The sequence below is a fragment of the Eubalaena glacialis genome, chromosome 14, assembly GCF_028564815.1.
Source record: "Eubalaena glacialis isolate mEubGla1 chromosome 14, mEubGla1.1.hap2.+ XY, whole genome shotgun sequence".
Taxonomy (NCBI): Eukaryota; Metazoa; Chordata; class Mammalia; order Artiodactyla; family Balaenidae; genus Eubalaena; species Eubalaena glacialis.
Window position 1 is genome coordinate 86,495,510 of NC_083729.1, and position 19,506 is coordinate 86,515,015.

Below are 19,506 nucleotides of genomic sequence, written 5' to 3' on the forward strand. Positions count from 1 at the left end.
CCCGCCCTCACGCTCTGTACCTGAGGGGGCTCGTCCTCCACCTCCCCGGCGCCTTCACTCCGCTTCCGTACAGCGCGCCCCAAGTCCCTGTGCGCACGCGTACCTGGCACGACCCTCCCACTCGCGGGGACTACAAGCCGCGCGCGCGCACCCACGCACGTAGCGACGCGTAAGTCCTCCTGTCCGCCTTACAGGGCGCTTGAGGATAAGGCCTCTTCCTGGTCCATCCGCGCCGCGCAGGCGCACGCCCACGCAGCGTCTAGACCCCCCCCCCCGAGCGTCCCGTCTCCTAGTAACCAGCCGCTATCCCCTTTTCCAAGACTTTTTCCTTATTCCCTGGGGGCGGTGACTGCACCTGAGTGGAATGCGCATGCGCAGGGCTCTATTCCCTCCGGCTGCCTTCAGTTAGGTCTGGGACACCTGCTGCTTTGCTGCCGCTTTTTTGTGCTATTTTCTCCAGGGATCGGGTACCATTCTGGACCCGCGTTCAGTGAATTCGTTACTCCGCAGAGTTGCTCTTGGGCGGTGGGAGGGTGGTGCGCTCTCGGTCCGCAGTCAGGGGCCTGTTTGCGGGGAGCCTCCCGGGTCGGGTGCTGCTGCTTGCAGCCTCGGGGGAGAGACTGGCCTGTTGGGGTGAGCGCCCGCAGCCTGAAGTCTGGGGAGCCTGCGGACCCCGAGCCCCGTCCGCCCGGCACCATCCAGTCTGGGTTGAATCTGGGAGTGACAGAACTAATGATGACAGCGCAGGTTCCTGACCGGTATGCCTTCTCCACAAGCCAGGCCTTCTCCAAGTACCCTTTGAAGAAAAACTGATTATGGTTAACAAAAAAAAGAAATATCATTTGATATTTAATATTGTACAGATTCTGCTCCTGTTTAATACCGTTTAAACTTGTCCTCTCAATTAGGAGCCTTCAGTCTGGGAACACTCATTTAACTTAACCAGGTGTAATATTATTTTTGGCCATCCAACTATGTTAATATTGACCACATTACCTAAAAATGAAGAAATGAACTTTTTAGGGAAAAAGAATGAGAATTGCATTATTCTGCCAAATTTTTGGAGCTCAGCTGGAAAGGAAATATTGTCTTTTTAACATTTCTTAATGTTTAACATGTTCCAACTTTTCTTAAGTAACCCAAGGGCTTCTGAACTCTAATGGTGGCTTTATCTCCCTGTCTTTTCCTACAGATGAAATAGATAAACTAGGTTTTCATAGCTGTTCTCTGATGATCTTGGTATAGTATTCGCCTGTGTATTTCAAAAGTAATCTCACATTTGAAGTGACTAACAGTTCCTGTTTTTGCCAGGTGAGTACTCATTTTTTTCCCACAATGTATTTTGACAGGCATAAATAAATTTTATGTTAGAGAAAATTTCACAGAAGTGCATTTAAATATGTGCTATATGTTTTTCCAATCTCTGCTGATTTTTTTATGCCAGTACATTTTATTTGTTATTTGTGCCAGTACATTTTCTCATATTTTGTAGCAATATTTTCCGATATCATATACTTTGTAAGTATAGCTAGATACTAAAAAATTAAATCGTGTCCCTGTTATTTTAGATAAAGAAGTCAGAGGTCCCAAGAGATACATTTCCTGTGAAATATAATTATACCTAACTGATAAAATAAGTTACAAAGAAGCATGAGCTCTCAGAGACCATCCTGAAAAGTTATTTTAGGGAAAACAAAGTGTAATCTCATTTCCTCTTAAAATACTAAGATTATTTTGAATAAAATGTTCTCATGATCTAGCATTATTGAAAAGAAATGGGGAAAAATGTACAAAACTCTTAAGATGGAGTTGAAGGCTTGTGGGGAGAAGGGGATTGTTAATATAGGAGGTAGGAAAGTACTTCCTTTAGGGAAAAAATTAGAAGAGTTTAAGCATTTATGTACGCCACCTAGATGTTACTAAAGAGTCTTTGGAAAGAATGTAGGGAAAAGATCATTTTAAAGCCAGACCAGGGCGTGAAGAGTTTCCTTTCTTTTCCTATCAAGGACTGTTGACTTCCTCCCTCAGCCCAAGAAAGTGAAAATTTTCTTCCCTCTGTGGAAACCCAAAGAGTGCTGAGTGCCCCATCCTGCCCCACCTAATCCTTTTATAGCACCTGAGCTGTCTCCCTTGTAATAGATACTCCTGTGCAAGTCTAAGATCGGGTTTCTCCATCATTTCACAAGCTTCGCTACGAAAACCTCTCGCCTTTTTTCTTCCTCGGTACCTCCCTGGTCCCCTTAAAAAAAAATTATACACATGTTAAGCTGCTTTTTGCTGTTCTGCAGCTAACTGATGCTGTGTTCTTTTTTTTTTTTAATTGGATAGTTTGTATTGATATATCTTCAAGCTCACTGTTCTTTCCTTTGGCAGTGTTACTCCCATCCACGGTATTTTTCATGTCCGATTTGTATTTTTCATCTCTGGATTCCAGTTTGATTTTTTTTTTAATGTCTTTCATTTCTCACTTCATCATGCCCATGCTTTGGGAAATATGGAATATATTTAAAATAGCTGTTGTATACTAATTCTATCATCTGTCTCATTCTTGGCATTGTTTCTATTAACCGATTTTTTTTCCTCCTGGTTATGCATCACATTCTTCTGCTTGTTTTCATGCCTGGTGAGTTTTTATTGGCTGCCAGACGTTGCAGATTTGACATTGTTGGGTGCTGGAGGTTTTGGTTTTGGTTTTTCTTTAAATATATTTAGGCTTTGTTCTGAGATGCAGTAAGTTTACTTGGAAACAGTTTGATCCTTTAGAGCTGCCCTGTTGAAAATAGTAACCACTAGCTACATGTGGCTATTTGAATGTGTATTAATAAAATTAAATAAAATTTAAAATTTAGTTCCTCATTTGTATTCTGTATATTTCAAATTCCAACATCCAGCTTGCATCGGTCGTTCAGCAGTAGAATTCTTGCCTGCCAACATCCACACGTGGCTAGTGGCTACTATATTAGACAATCCATATAGGATATTTCCATCATTGCAAAAAGTCCTATTGGACAGACCTGCTTTAGAACCTTGCTTTTAAGCTTTGTTAGGTCCAAATAGTCTTTATTTAGGGCTAATTTGACCCCATTACTGAGGCAATACCTTTCTGAGGACTCTATTCAATGTCCAGTATATTAAGAGTTCTTTCTACTCTGACTGGTGAGAACTCTATTCTTGGCCCTGTGTAGGCTCTAAGTACTATTCTGCCTTCTCCTTTTTGGTGTTTTTTTCCCCAGGGCTCAATCGTTTTTTTACACACGTACACTGATCAGTATTCAGCCAAAGAATTGTGGGGAATCTTCTGCAGATCTCTGGAGCTCGCTCTCTCACTGCACCTCTCTCCTCTCTCCACAAATTCTAGCCATCTTGGCCTCTGCAAACCCTGAAGTCTGTCTTCTCAGTTCACTGAAGTGACCAGACTCAATTTGGATTCCCCTTCCTTGTGCTGAAGCCTAAAATTTCCAGGCACGGAGCACTCATAGGACTTAACCTTATCTCCTTTCTCTTAGGGATCACTCTCTTGTACTACCTATTGTCCAGTATCTAAAAACCATTGCTTCATGTGTTTTGTCTGTTTTTAAGATGTTTAAGGCATGAGGATAAATCTGGTCCATGTTACTCCATCCTGGACAGAAGCAGAAGTCAGCTAGCTCCACTAATCATCCCCATCAGAAGTGGTTTGCAATTCAGAAATTGCTTCAGGCTGAGGGAACTGTCAGTGCTTGGGCCCTGAAGCAGAAGAGGGCCCTGAAGCATGTGCTGGAGGAACAGCAATGAGGTCATGGGGCGGGGGCAGAGTGGAGAGGAGAAGAGTTTGGGATGACAGAATGTTACTAGTGTATCTGTTTCCTATTGCTGCTGTAACAGTTTGGCACAAATGTGGTAGCTTTAAGCAACACCAATTTATTATCTTACAGTCCTGGAGGTTAGAATCCAAAATGGATCTCACTGGGCTAATAGTGAGATGTCAGCAGGGCTGCATTCCTTCTGGAGGTTCTAGGGGAGCATCTGTTTTCTTGCCTTTCCAGCTGCTACAGGCTGCCCGCTTTGCTTATTAGCTTGTGGTCCCCTTCTATCTTCAAAGCCAGCAATGGCCAGTCATCACTCTAACAGTGACATTCCTGTCTTGTCCCTCACTTTTTCTTCTTTTTTCTTTTTTTGCTGCACTGAGCGGCTTCTGAAATCTTAGTTCCCCAACCAGGGATCGAACCCAGGCCCTTGGCAGTGAGAGTGCCAAGTCCTAACCACTGGACCGCCAGGGAATTCCCCCCTCCCTCACTTATAAAGACCCTTGTGATTATATTCGTAGCCACCAATTAGCCCAGGGTTATCTCCCCACCTCAAGGTAGGTTGATTGGCAACCTTAATTCCCCCTTGCCATGTAACAGAATATTCACAGGTTGTGGGGATTAGGATGTGGACTTCTTTGGGGACCATTCTTCTGCCTACCACAGCTGGAGACTTGTTAGGTAGAGAATTTGGCTTTACTCTGTGATGGGAAGTAACTAGAGCGTGTTGAGCAGGGGATGGATGTGATCTGGCTTATGTTTTAAAAGGCTCATTCCAGATACAGTTAGAAGAACAAACAGTGGTGAGGCATAGGCAAGGGTAGAAACAGAAACAGGATTCATTGAAGGATTGGATGTGGAATGTGAGGTAGGAATTAAAAATTACTCCATCAGCAATGCACAAGGTTTCCTGCATTCTACTAAATACTCGGTGCTACCCACCTTTCTGCCATTCTGATGGTAGCAAACTTGCATTTCTCTGATTTCTAATAAGTTTGAACATCGCTTTATGCACACATTATCTTTTGAGGATTCTCCAATCTGTGAATTATGTCTCTGTATCCTTTGCCCATTTTTCTAATGGGTTTCCTTTTTCCTTGTTAATTCATAGTTGTTCTTGTTATATTTTAGCTATAAATCCCTTGTCAGCTTGGACAGCACATCTTCCAGTCCTTTCTCCATCTTCTGAACTTTGTTTACAGTTTCTTTTTTTTTTGAATTTTATTTTATTTATTTTTTTATCCAGCAGGTTCTTACTAGTCATCAATTTTATACACATCAGTGTATACATGTCAATCCCAATCGCCCAGTTCATCACACCACCACCGCCACCCCCCTGCCGCTTTCCCCCTTGGTGACCATACGTTTGTTCTCTACATCTGTGTCTCAATTTCTGCCCTGCAAACCTGTTCACCTGTACCATTTTTCTAGGTTCCACATATATGCGTTAATATACGATATTTGTTCTTCTCTTTCTGACTTACTTCACTCTGTATGACAGTCTCTAGATCCATCCACATCTCTACAAATGACCCAATTTTGTTCCTTTTTATGGCTGAATAATATTCCATTGTATATATGTACCACATCTTCTTTATCCATTCATCTGTCGATGGGCATTTAGGTTGCTTCCATGACCTCGCTATTGTAAATAGTGCTGCAATGAACATTGGGGTGCATGTGTCTTTTTGAATTATGGTTTTCTCTGGGTATATGCCCAGTAGTGGGATTGCTGGATCATATGGTAATTCTATTTTTAGTTTTTAAAGGAACCTCCATACTGTTCTCCATAGTGGCTGTATCAATTTACGTTCCCACCAACAGTGCAAGAGGGTTCCCTTTTCTCCACACCCTCTCCAGCATTTATTGTTTGTAGATTTTCTGATGATGGCCATTCTGACTGGTGTGAGGTGATACCTCATTGTAGTTTTGATTTGCATTTCTCTAATAATTAGTGATGTTGAGCAGCTTTTCATGTGCTTCTTGACCATCTGTATGTCCTCTTTGGAGAAAAGTCTATTTAGGTCTTCTGCCCATTTTTGGATTGGGTTGTTTGTTTTTTTAATATTGAGCTGCATGAGCTGTTTATATACTTTGGAGATTAATCCTTTGTCCGTTGATTCGTTTGCAAATATTTTCTCCCATTCTGAGGGTTGTCTTTTCATCTTGTTTATGGTTTCCTTTGCTGTGCAAAAGCTTTGAAGTTTCATTAGGTCCCATTTGTTTAGTTTTGTTTTTATTTCCATTACTCTAGGAGGTGGATCAGAAAAGATCTTGCTGTGATTTATGTCAAAGAGTGTTCTTCTTATATTTTCCTCTAAGAGTTTTATAGTGTCCAGTCTTACATTTACGTCTCTAATCCATTTTGAGTTTATCTTTGCGTATGGTGTTAGGGAGTGTTCTAATTTCATTCTTGTACATGTAGCTGTCCAGTTTTCCCAGCACCACTTATTGAAGAGACTGTCTTTTCTCCATTGTATATCCTTGCCTCCTTTGTCATAGATTAGTTGACCATAGGTGCGGGGGTTTATCTCTGGGCTTTCTATCCTGTTCCATTGATCTATATTTCTGTTTTTGTGCCAGTACCATATTGTCTTGATTACTGTAACTTTGTAGTACAGTCTGAAGTCAGGGAGTTTGATTCCTCCAGCTCCGTTTTTTTCCCTCAAGACTGCTTGGGCTATTCGGGGTCTTTTGTGTCTCCATACAAATTTTAAAATTTTTTGCTTTAGTTCCATAAAAAATGCCATTGGTAATTTGATAGGGATTGCATTGAATCTGTAGATTACTTTGGGTAGTATAGTCATTTTCACAATATTGATTCTTCCAATCCAAGAACATGGTATATCTCTCCATCTGTTGGTATCATCTTTAATTTCTTTCATCAGTGTCTTATAGTTTTCTGCATACAGGTCTTTTGTCTCCTTAGGTAGGTTTATTCCTAGGTATTTTATTCTTTTTGTTGCAGTGGTAAATGGGAGTGTTTCCTTAATTTCTCTTTCAGATTTTTCATCATTAGTGTATAGGAATGCAAGAGATTTCTGTGCATTAATTTTGTATCCTGCAACTTTACCAAATTCGTTGATTAACTCTAGTAGCATCTGTAGGATTCTCTATGTATAGTATCATGTCATCTGCAAACAGTGACAGTTTTACTTCTTCTTTTCCAATTTGTATTCCTCTTATTTCTTTTTCTTCTCTGATTGCCATGGCTAGGACTTCCAAAACTATGTTGAATCATAGTGGTGAGAGTGGACATCCTTGTCTCGTTCCTGATCTTAGAGAAAATGCTTTCAGTTTTTCACTATTGAGAATGATGTTTGCTGTGGGTTTGTTGTATATGGCGTTTATTATGTTGAGGTAGGTTCCCTCTATGCCCACTTCATGGAGAATTTTTATCATAAATGGGTGTTGAATTTTGTCAAAAGCTTTTTCTGCATCTATTGAGATGATCATATGGTTTTTATTCTTCAATTTGTTAATATGGTGTATCACATTGATTGATTTGCATATATTGAAGAATCCTTGCATCCCTGGGATAAATCCCACTTGATCATGGTGTATGATCCTTTTAATGTGTTGTTGGCTTCTGTTTGCTAGTATTTTGTTGAGGATTTTTGCATCTATATTCATCAGTGATATTGGTCATTAATTTTCTTTTTTTGTAGTATCTTTGTCTGGTTTTGATATCAGGGTGATGGTGGCCTCATAGAATGAATTTGGGAATGTTCCTTCCTCTGCAATTTTTGGAAGAGTTTGAGAAGGATAGGTGTTAGCTCTTCTCTAAATGTTTGATAGAATTCACCTGTGAAGCCATCTGGTCCTGGACTTTTGTTTGTTGGAATATTTTTAATCACAGTTTCAATTTCATTACTTGTGATTGGTCTGTTCATATTTTCTATTTCTTCCTGGTTCAGTCTTGGAAGGTTATACCTTTCTAAGAATTTGTCCATTTCTTCCAGGTTGTCCATTTTATTGGCATAGAGTTGCTTGTAGTAGTCTCTTAGGATGCTTTGTATTTCTGTGGTGTCTGTTGTAACTTCTCCTTTTTCGTTTCTAATTTTATTGATTTGAGTCCTCTCCCTGTTTTTCTTGATGAGTCTGGCTAATGTTTTATCAATTTTGTTTATCTTCTCAAAGAACCAGCTTTTAGTTTTATTGATCTTTGCCATTGTTTTCTTTGTTTCTATTTCATTTATTTCTGCTCTGATCTTTATGATTTCTTTCCTTCTGCTAACTTTGGGTTTTATTTGTTCTTCTTTCTCTAGTTGCTTTAGGTGTAAGGTTAGATTGTTTATTTGAGATTTTTCTTGTTTCTTTAGGTAGGCTTGTATACCTATAAACTTCCCTCTTAGAACTGCTTTTGCTGCATCCCATAGGTTTTGGATTGTCATGTTTTCATTGTCATTTGTCTCTAGGTATTTTTTGATTTCCTCTTTGATTTCTTCAGTGATCTCTTGATTATTTAGTAACGTATTGTTTAGCCTCCATGTGTTTGTGTTTTTTACGTTTTTTTCATTGTAATTCATTTCTAATTTCATAACGTTGTGATCAGAAAAGATGCTTGATATGATTTCAATTTTCTTAAATTTACTGAGGCTTGATTTGTGACCAAAGATGTGATCTATCCTAGAGAATGTTCCATGCGCACTTGAGAAGAAAGTGTAATCTGCTGTTTTTGGATGGAATGTCCTATAAATATCAACTAAATCTATCTGGTCTATTGTGTCATTTAAAGCTTCTGTTTCCTTATTTATTTTCATTTTAGATGATCTGTCCATTGGTGTATGTGAGGTGTTAAAGTCCCCCACTATTATTGTGTTACTGTCGATTTCCTCTTTTATAGCTGTTAGCAGTTGCCTTATGTATTGAGGTGCTCCTGTGTTGGGTGCATATATATTTATAATTGTTATATCTTCTTGGATTGATCCCTTGATCATTATGTAGTGTCCTTCCTTGTCTCTTGTAACATTCTTTATTTTAAAGTCTGTTTTATCTGATATGAGTATTGCTACTCCACCTTTCTTTTGATTTCCATTTGCATGGAATATCTGTTTCCATCCCCTCACTTTCAGTCTGTATGTGTCCCTAGGTCTGAAGTGGGTCTCTTGTAGGCAGAATATATATGGGTCTTGTTTTTGTATCCATTCAGCGAGCCTATGTCTTTTGGTTGGAGCATTTAATGCATTCACTTTTAAGGTAATTATCGATATGTATGTTCCTATGACCATTTTCTTAATTGTTTTGGGTTTGTTTTTGTAGGTCCTTTTCTTCTCTTGTGTTTCCCACTTAGAGAAGTTCCTTTAGCATTTGTTGTAGAGCTGGTTTGGTGGTGCTGAATTCTCTTAGCTTTTGCTTGTCTGTAAAGCTTTTGATTTCTCCATCAAATCTAAATGAGATCCTTGCCGGGTAGAGTAATCTTGGTTGTAGGTTCTTCCCTTTCATCACTTTAAGTATATCATGCCACTCCCTTCTGGCTTGTAGAGTTTCTGCTGAGAAATCACCTGTTAACCTTATGGGAGTTCCCTTGTGTGTTATTTGTCGTTTATCCCTCGCCGGTTTCAGTAATTTTTCTTTGTCTTTAATTTTTGCCAATTTGATTACTATGTGTCTCGGCATGTTTCTCCTTGGGTTTATCCTGTATGGGACTCTCTGTGCTTCCTGGACGTAGGTGGCTATTTCCTTTCTCATGTTAGGGAAGTTTTCGACTATAATCTTTTCAAAGATTTTCTCGGGTCCTTTCTCTCTCTCTTCTCCTTCTGGAACCCCTATAATGCGAATGTTGTTGCGTTTAGTGTTTTCCCAGAGGTCTCTTAGGCTGTCTTCATTTCTTTTCATTCTTTTTTCTTTACTCTGTTCCGCAGCAGTGAATTCCACCATTCTGTCTTCCAGGTCACTTATCAGTTCTGCCTCACTTATTCTGCTATTGATTCCTTCTAGTGTAGTTTTCATTTCAGTTATTGTATTGTTCATCTCTGTTTGTTTGTTCTTTAGTTCTTCTAGGTGTTTGTTCTTTAATTCTTCTAGGTCTTTGTTAAACATTTCTTGCATCTTCTCGCTCTTTGCCTCCATTCTTTTTCCGAGGTCCTGGATCATCTTCACTATCATTATTCTGAATTCTTTTTCAGGAAGGTTGCCTATCTCCTCGTCATTTAGTTGTTTTTCTGGGGTTTTATCTTGTTCCTTCATCTGGTACATAGCCTTCTGCCTTTTCATCTTGTCTCTCTTTCTGTGAAGGTGGTTTTTGTTCCACAGCCTGCAGGATTGTAGTTCTTCTTGCTTCTGCTGTCTGCCCTCTGGTGGGTGAGGCTATCTAAGAGGCTTGAGCAAGTTTTCTGATGAGAGGGACTGGTGGTGGGTAGAGCTGGGTGTTGCTCTGGTGGGCAGAGCTCAGTAAAACTTTAATCTGCTTGTCTGCTGATGGGTGGGGCTGGGTTCCCTCCCTGTTGGTTGTTTGGCCTGAGGCAACCCAACACTGGAGCCTACTAGGGCTCTTTGGTGGGGCTAATTGCAGACTCTGGGAGGGTTCACGCCAAGGAGTACTTCCCAGAACTTCTGCTGCCAGTGTCCTTGTCCTCCCTGTGAGACACAGCCACCTCCCGCCTCTTCAGGAGACCCTCCAACACTAGCAGGTAGGTCTGGTTCAGTCTCCCCTGGGGTCACTGCTCCTTCCCCTGGGTCCCGATGTGCACACTACTTTGTGTGTGCCCTCCAAGAGTGGAGTCTCTGTTTCCCCCAGTCCTGTCAGAGTCCTGCAATCAAATCCCACTAGCCTTCAAAGTCTGATTCTCTAGGAATTCCTCCTCCCGTTGCCGGACCCCCAGGTTGGGAAGCGTGACGTGGGGCTTAGAACCTTCACTCCAGTGGGTGGACTTCTGTGGTATAAGTGTTCTCCAGTTTGTGAGTCACCCACCCAGCAGTTATGGGATTTGCTTTTATTGTGATTGTGCCCCTTCTACCGTCTCATTGTGGCTTCTCCTTTGTCTTTGGATGTGGGGTATCTTTTTTGGTGAGTTCCAGTGTCTTCCTGTCGATGATTGTTCAGCAGTTAGTTGTGATTCTGGTGTTCTCGCAAGAGGGAGTGAGAGCACATCCTTCTACTCCGCCATCTTGGTTCAGGGCCTCCTGTTTACAGTTTCTTTATTGAACAGAAGTTCTTAATTGTGAGTGGTCAGATCCATATGTTTTCTTACTTATTGTTTAAACTTTCTAGTTCTTATTCAAGAAATCCTTCTCCACCCTATGGTGACAAATACATTGTCTTACATTTTAAAAACTGCATTTATGGTTCTACCATTCACATTTAGGTCTTTACTTCATTAGGAGTCCACTTTGGTGTATGAGGTAGGGATCCTGCTTTGTTTTTGTCCACATAGTGAGCCAGCATTCACAGTACTATCACACTAAACTTAGTCTCTTCTATCCCCTTTGCTGTATGATGCCACCTTTATCATATGTGAAGCTCCTGCACATACCTATATCCATGCTGGCGCTCTGTCATGTTTTATTAGTCATTTATTTGTTCCTGCACCTGTACTACACTGTTTTTGTTACTTTGACTTTGTAGCATATCTTAAAATCTGGTAAGGCAAGTCTCTGTGCTTTTTGTGTGTGTATGTCCAAATTTATTTAGCTCTTTATAGATCTTTATTCTTCCATATGCATACAAGATTTCTTTTGAATGGCAACCGAAATACTAGGTCAAAGAGGCCCCCAATAGACTTCTTCTCCCTTCCTGTCCTCAAGATCCCAGAGAAGTTAAGGTGAGACTCATAGGGCCAAATCTAACCTATTGCATTTCATTCCTTCTCAGTCCCTCTGTTAGAGTGAAGTTTAATGTGCCAGTTGGTAATTATATACCATTATTTTACCCTCTGTCAATTTCAAATGTGGTATGTTTTATAGTTTTGTTAGTATTTTCTTTTTAATTTTTTTTTTAATTTGGTTGCACCAGGTCTTAGTTGTGGCAGGCAGGCTCCTTAGTTGTAGCACATGGGCTCCTTAGTTGTGGCATGTGAACTGTTAGTTGTGGCATGCACGTGGGATCTAGTTCCCTGACCAGGGATCGAACCCGGGCCCCCTGCATTGGGAGCGTGGAGTCTTAACCACTGCACCACCAGGGAAGTCCCTTTAATTTTTTTTTTAACTTTGTATTTTGAAAAAGTTTTAAACATATAGAAGTTTAGCAAAAATAATACACTGAACAATTTTTTATCCTTTCCCACCTAGAGTCATTAATGTTTTGCATATGTTACTTTCTCTCTGTATCTATCTCTTGCTAGATAATTTGAAAGCAAGTTGTAGATATGATCCTTTACCCCTATGTCAGCATGTTATCTCCTGAGACCAAGGACATTCACTAATATAACCACAATACAATTATCCCAATCAGGGGATTTAACAGTGATGCAACATTATTATCTAATAAACCATCCATATTCAAATTGTCCAGTTGTCCAAGAAGTGGCCTTTGTAGTACATTTCCTCCATGTTCCAGCCCACCCTACCTCCCAATTCAGGATCATTGACTACATTTGGAAATCATGTCTCTTTAGTATCCTTTAATCTGGAGCAGTTCCTCAACTTCTCTTTGTCTTTCATACATTGACATTTTTGAGTACAGGTTATTTATTTTATATAATATCTCTCAATTTGGGTTTATCTGATTGTTTCCTCATGATTAGATTCAACTTATGCATTTTTGAGAGGAGTGTTTCCCTTTTAAGTAATCAAAGAGGAGGAACCAAAGAACAGAATAAACTCACTTTTACTCATTTGAAGGTAGTATTGGATATTCACTTGATGAGAAAAAAATTCATCTTCAATTTCCAAATCTAAGAAACAGGTATTTGTTATACTAACAATATTTGAGTAACTACTATGTTTAGGATACTACAGTAGACCCTGGACTCTGTTCTGTTACAGATTAAACACTGATATTCAATCACGAATATGGATAAACAAGGTTTCAAGATGATATCTTTAGAAATCTTCTGTCAGTAAATGATTAGGGCTTGATGGGGATGGAATTGTAAACTCATAAAAGATAACTCTGGTACCTAAATATTAAAGAAATACATTCTAAAAGGTGGGTAAGTGCTTTCATTCACAGCTGTGGAGTGGGTTCCAGATCTCAAGTTGCTGCTTGAGCTTCTTCAGTAGATCACTGTTCTCTAACAAGCTCTGGTCCCTTCTGCCATCCTGGTCAACTCTGCTTACCAAATTCCTGACCATCTTTCAAAGCCCAACCCTGACATAGGCCCCCTCCTTTCACAACCTTTCCAAGCCCCTCCCTCCATGTTGCATGCTCATCTCTCTAAGCAGATTGGGCATTGGTAATAAAAAGTACTGTATCTTTATTGGACATCTTTTTTTTTTCTTTAGTTTTTTGTATTGTGGTAAAATATATGTAACATAAAATGTAGCATCTTAGCCATTCTTAGGTGTATAGTTCAGTGTATTAAATATATTCATAATGTTGTGCTGTCATCACTACCATTTATCTCCAGAACTCTTTTCATCTTGTAAAACTGAAAGTCTATACCCCTTAAACAACAGCTCCCCATGGCAACCACCATTCTACTTTCTGTCTCTATGATTTTGACTTCTAGGTACCTCATGTAAGTAGAGTCATACAGTATTTGTCTTTATGAGTCATTTCACTTAGCATAATGTGCTCAAGGTTCATCACGTTGTAGCATATTGCAGAATTTCCTCCTTTTTAATGCTGAATATTTCATCATATTTATATACCACATTTTGCTTACCTATGATCCATCGAGGGACACTTGAGTTGCTTCCACATTTTAGCTATTGTGAATAATAGCTTATGTTATTTGTACATGGGTGTACAAATATGTCTTCAAGACCCAGAAGTTGGTTTGCTGGATCGTATGGTAATTCTATTTTTAATTATTTGAGGAACTGCCACACTGTTTTCCGCAGCAGCTGTACCATTGAACATTCCCACCAATAGTGCATAAAGGTTTGAATTTCGGGCTTCCCTGGTGGCGCAGTGGTTAAGAATCCGCCTGCCAATGCAGGGGACACGGGTTCGAGCCCTGGTCTGGGAAGATCCCACATGCCACGGAGCAACTAAGCCCATGCACCACAACTACTGAGCCTGTGCTCTAGAACCCATGAGCCACAACTACTGAAGCCCACATGCCACAACTACTTAAGGCTGCGTGCCTAGAGCCCATGCTCTGCAACAAGAGAAGCCACCACAATGAGAAGCCCGTGCACCGCAACAAAGAGTAGCCCCCACTTGCCGCAACTAGAGAAAGCCCGCGTGCAGCAACAAAGACCCAATGCAGCCAAAAATAATTAATTAATTAATTTAAAAAAAAAAAAGGTTTGAATTTCTCCACATCCTCAACAACACTTGTTATTTTCTGTTTGTTTTTTTTTTTAATAGTAGCTATCCTAATGGTTGTGAGGCTGTATCTAATTGGTAGCTGTGATCTGAATTTCCCTAATTATTAGTGATGGTGAGCATTTTTTTCATGTAATTGTTGGCCATTCATATATCTTCTCTGGAGAAATGGCTGTTCAAGTCCTTTGCCAAATTTTGAATTGGATTATTTTGTTGTTGTTGAGTTTCAGTTCTCTGTATATTCTGGGTATTAGTCCCTTATCATATATATGGTTTGCAAATATTTTCTTCTGTGGGTTGCCTTTATACTCTCAAGTGTCTATTAATGCACAAAATTTATATATTCTCATAAGTTCCAACTTGTCTATTTTTTCTTTTGTTGCCTCTGCCTTTGGTGGCATATTCAAATCATTGCAAATCCATCAGGAAGCTTTTGCCTTATGTTTTCTTTTAAGAGTTAGAGCTTTAGGTCTTACATTTAGGTCTTTGATCCATCTTGCATTAGTTTTTGTATATGGTATTAGATAAGGGTCCAACTTCATTTTTCTGCATGTGGATATCCAGTTTTCCCAGCACATTTTGTTGAAAAGGCTGCCCTTTCCCCCACTGAATGGTCTGAGCAGTCATAGGTCTATTCAGATTTTCGTTTCTTATTGACTTAGTCTTGGTAGGTTTTGTGTTTCTAGGAATTTGTCCATTCAGCTAGGATATCCAATTTGTTGGCATACAGTTCATAGCGCTCTCTTATAATACTTTTTATTTCTGTAGAATCAGTAGTAATGTCCCCTTTCATTTCTGATTTAGTAATTTGAGTTTTCTTAGTCCATCGAGGTAAAGTTTGTCAATTTTGTTGCTCTTTTCAAAAACTACTTTTGGTTTAATTAATTATACGCTATTGTTTTTCTGTTCTCTACTCCATTTATCTCTGCTCTAGTCTTTATTGTTTCCTTCCTTCTGCTAGTAATGGGTTTAGTTTCTTCTTCTTTTTCTAGTTCATTAAGCTGTAAAGTTTGTTGATTTGAGATCTTTCTTGTTTTTTTAATGCAAGTATAACTATAAATTCCCCCCTTAGTACTGATTTTGCTTCATCCCATAAGTTTGATATGTTGTGTTTTTGTTTATCTTCATCTCTAAGTATTTTTTAAAATTTCCCTTGTGATTTCTTTGATCCATTGGTTGTTTAAGAGTATACTGTTTAATTTCCACAAATATGTGAATTTTCCTGTTTTACTTCTGTTGTTGATTTCTGACTTCATCCCATTGTGGTCAGAGAAGATACTTTGTATGATATCCATACTTTGTATGATATCCATCTTTTTAAATCTACTGAGACTTAATTTGTGGCCTAACATATGGTCTATCCTGGAAAATGTCCCCTTGAGAAGAATATGTATCCTGTTGTTGTTGGGTGAAGTGTCCTATATGTGTTTGTTAGCTCTAGTCAGTTTATTGTGTTGTTTAAATCCTTTTTTTCCTTACTTGTGTCCTGTCTGGTTGTTCTCTCCATTATTGAGAGTTGAGTTTTGAAATCTCCAACTATTATTGTAGAACTGTCTATTTCTCCCTTCATTTCTGTCAGTTTTTCCTTCATTATTTTGATAGTGTATTATTAGGTGTGTAAATGTTTACAGTTGTTTGGGCAGCTTTTTTTTTTTTTTCAGAACACCTAGCAGAGTGTTTGGCCTTCAGTAATTATTTCTTTAATCCATTAATAATAAATTAAAAGTTTTTGATAATAAGAATGATAGACAGGACTAAGTAGAGAAGTTCTATTATTTTCTGCCAGGTGATGAAACGTAACATCTAGTAAATTCATTTAAAAAAAAAGACTTTCGGAGAATCTGTAGAACCTGCAAACCCTTCCACAAAGAAAATGTAAACACTGAGAGGTGGAAGGAGATTTTACTTTATATTTTTGGCATCATCACCATGAAATTTCATTAAAACAAACATTGCCATGAAGTTAGTTGAAATTCCCACTGTATTCACTTGTAACAATTTTTTCCCCAAGCAATCAAGTTGAAGAAACGTCTCCACTACTTAAAGAGGGACCTGCAAACTATTTTTATTTAGCTGTCCCAATGGGATTTTCTCTTAGTAAATCTGCTACTCAGGTATCTGCTCTGCGTATGGATTCAAAAGTGGATGATCACTTAATGCAAGGGACTGAGAAAAGCAAACTGGAACCAGTGACTCAGTTATTTCAAAACACCAAGAAAATAAGATTAGAAGACACAAACCAAGAAAACTTTACAAGGAGCAAAGATACTGGCACAGGATCTCTTTCGGAGAAAGCCTTGGGTTCAGTGGTGTATGTTAAAGAAAGTGATGGAATAGAAATGATAGACATGGAATGAAGTTATTTGTGTATGTTACCAAAGAAACCAAAAATTGCTTTTGACTAAGAGGGCCTGTTGAATGAGAAACTTAACCTTATTATGAAAACCTAACAAAATGAAGGAAGACGATTGCTTATTTTTCACTATTTATGAATCACTGTAGATTGCACTTTTTGATGATACATATTCAGAAAAGTTGCTTTAGAGAGAAGAAGCTTTCCAAAATTCAAAGAAGATTTCTCTGGTATTACATTCTGTCCTTGTCAAAAAATCAGAGTTTTTGTGTAACAGTATTTAAATGGCACCAAAACATTTTAATTGTAATGTATTTCTCTAACAAGTGATCAAAAACCCAAACACTGCCCAATTTGACATCAGTATTTCACATGATTTCTGGTGTACTGATTTTGTATGTTGAAATTCCAGTTAGCGATTTTGCTTTAGAATACTTTATCTTCTTGCATTTTTGCATGTCTGTTCTGTTACAGATCACTGGCAGCTAAACTCAAAGACCAGTAAATTACGTACCTTGAGAAGCATTTCACATTTCAAATCATCCTTTTAAAACTTTTTTTTCACCCACATGGAATTCATTTCAGAGTTCACAAAATAGTTTTTTCTAAGTGTAATAATTTATCTTGCAGATGTTACCATTTTATACCACCAATATTTAAGAAAACAATCTAGTTGTTAAAAAAATTCTTGTTTTGTATATATCAGTTTGCAATTCTTATTAAAACATCTAGTAGTTTGAAACAGCAGTATTGTCCCAAGTAATGTAAGCTGAAGTTAAAAACCATTTGTGTCTGGACATATAGTGACTTATAAATATTTCTATTATGTATGTTTTGAACATTTTCCTGTACTTTAATATTTACTGGTGATCTCTAATGCTCAATTGAGTAATCTCCTTAATATTCATAAAGGAAAAAGGCATATTCAAAGAGGAAAAGGCATCTTCTTTTAGGAGAAGAAATATTTTGTAAATCAGAAAAAAACCAAACAGATGTCATGTATTTGTAGAGTTAAAAAAAGAAAAAAACAACATTGAATGGGATGTAAGCCACTAAGATAATGCTCTTTATCATTTATAGAACATAATTCTTTGGGAGAGAAAAAATACACAAATCATTCATTTGTTCACCTAGCCTGGCACTGTGCTTGGTGCTCAGGATACAGTGGTGAATAAATTACCACTACCTTCATAGTGCTTACTGTCTGTCTACCAGGGAAGGTAGAACATCAGACAGTAATTATATAAGATACAAATTGTGATGTGCCATGAAGAAAAAGTTAAATTTCAGAGAGACAGAAGAGGAGACATAACACATAAACTTGACTTTTAATTGTGGGAACTAGGAAGGCTTCTCTGAGGACGTGACATGTATAGCTTTTGCAGGGACTTGGTTGTCCAAGTGAGGTGATGGTGATGGTCGAGGTATATCGAGAAGGGGACAGAGTCCAGGTGAAGTTTGGCAGGACAGACTGATGGTCTTAAAGTGGGAAATGAGGAAAAAGAAAGGGTTTCTAGTAAAAAAAAAAAAAACAGAAACAAAAAAGCTAGATGCATGGAGGTTCCCTGGGGGAAAGAGCTCGGGAGCATGGGTTTTGGGCATACCTGTTTCTAAGGCAGACAGTTCTATGTATGGAATGAAAAAACACAAATTTTGAAGTTGTATACAGAAATGGTATCTAAAGCTAAGGGAATGAAAGAGGTTGCTTATGGTGAATGTATAGTGTGAGATAAAGCAACTACAACATTTAGGAGCTGGTCAGCGCAGGGGGAGCTGGCTAAGGGGACTGAAGAGTTGGCAGAGTTGGTGGAAAACCAAGACAGGATAATGTCAAGATTGCCCACAAAAGTCTTTAAGGTGGAGGCAGTCAACTGAAAGGGTAGATGAGGACTTGAAAGGTCCACTGGATCTAGCAACATGAATGGCACTAGTGACCTTAGCAAAACCACTTTTTTCTTTAATAGGGACTTGGCTCAAATATTTACAGACTGGTTTTTCACCTCCATGAATGTCCAATAGGACATTTGATAGTGTGTTGGACGCTGAATTTGGGATGTCCTTCATTGTATGTGATGCCCCATGCATTGCAGGATGTCAAATGTCGTAGCACAATCCAGTCATTGAGATGATAACAAATGCAAACATTAATTACTCTGATTGAGAACTATTGCTGCTAAGACATCAGAGAATTGGAATCCCCAAATCCAAGCCAAGCCATAGTTTTAGCAGCACACCTGGGAATGGAAATCCACAAAGACTTCCTAGAAGGGGTGGAATGGAAAAAGTTTAATCAGGACAACAGCCTCACTTAGGTGTTTATTTGTTTTACGGAGGAATTCTACAAGCAGAATCCTAAAGTGAACATTCTTCAGAGTTCTACTATTGTTTCTGATGAGAAACTTTCCATATAAAAATAATATAGTTCAGGAGAAATAAGGATGTTAGGAGACCTTAGATTCAACATGCCTATAAAATAAGACCTATAATACATGCATTGGTATTGCATCTAATGGTGTTGTCATTGATGCCAGTAATAATAGTTATCATTTACTGAGCTGGTGTGTAACTGGCTTAGTTGAGATTCCCTAGAAGCTGCTTGAGACAAGGACCCAGATGCACATGATTTTTGAGAGTGTGCTCTTTAAGGTAAGCCTGTAAGGGAGTCAGGGAAGCAGAAGGAATCAACGAAGAATGAGCACTCAGATGAATTCATGGCCTGACTCACAGGGTGCTCTGGAGGGATCATACTGCAGAGTTGTCCCACTGTCCCACTTTGAGGCAAGGGGTGGGACTATTGTAGCCCTAGGCCAGTCAGGCATTGGTTGCCACCTCCAAGCCAAAGTGGGGAGGCTGGTGGGCAGGGAGGCAGGGTGAATCACTCTGGTGTGCCTGTGCCTGCTAGCTCCTTCATTCACACCAGCTGGAGAATGGATGATGAATTAAGGGTAAAGGGGACCTGGGTGGGGTGCTCACAGTCTTTATTACAATGCCAG

General features: G+C 39.0%; 2 protein-coding genes across 2 annotated transcripts in view; one reads left to right on the top strand and one right to left on the bottom strand.

Annotated features, from left to right (window-relative positions):
• Positions 1-68, bottom strand: part of TSGA10 (testis specific 10) — a 101,983-nt gene extending 101,915 nt beyond the window's left edge. Inside the window, exon 1 of the mRNA XM_061211039.1 lies at positions 21-68. The gene's annotated coding sequence lies outside the window, so the exon portion shown is untranslated. The remainder of the gene's footprint in view (positions 1-20) is intronic.
• Positions 69-16,175: 16,107 nt separating this feature from the next.
• On the top strand, positions 16,176-16,653 carry C14H2orf15 (chromosome 14 C2orf15 homolog). The gene has a single exon (XM_061168507.1). The coding sequence runs from the start codon at positions 16,242-16,244 to the stop codon at positions 16,515-16,517; it is 276 nt and encodes a 91-aa protein (XP_061024490.1). The 5' UTR covers positions 16,176-16,241; the 3' UTR covers positions 16,518-16,653.
• Positions 16,654-19,506: the final 2,853 nt, after the last annotated feature.

Excerpts from the sequence above, each read along its gene's own strand:
- C14H2orf15 (XM_061168507.1), top strand. The coding sequence starts at position 16,242 with ATGGGATTTTCTCTTAGTAAATCTGCTACTCAGGTATCTGCTCTGCGT.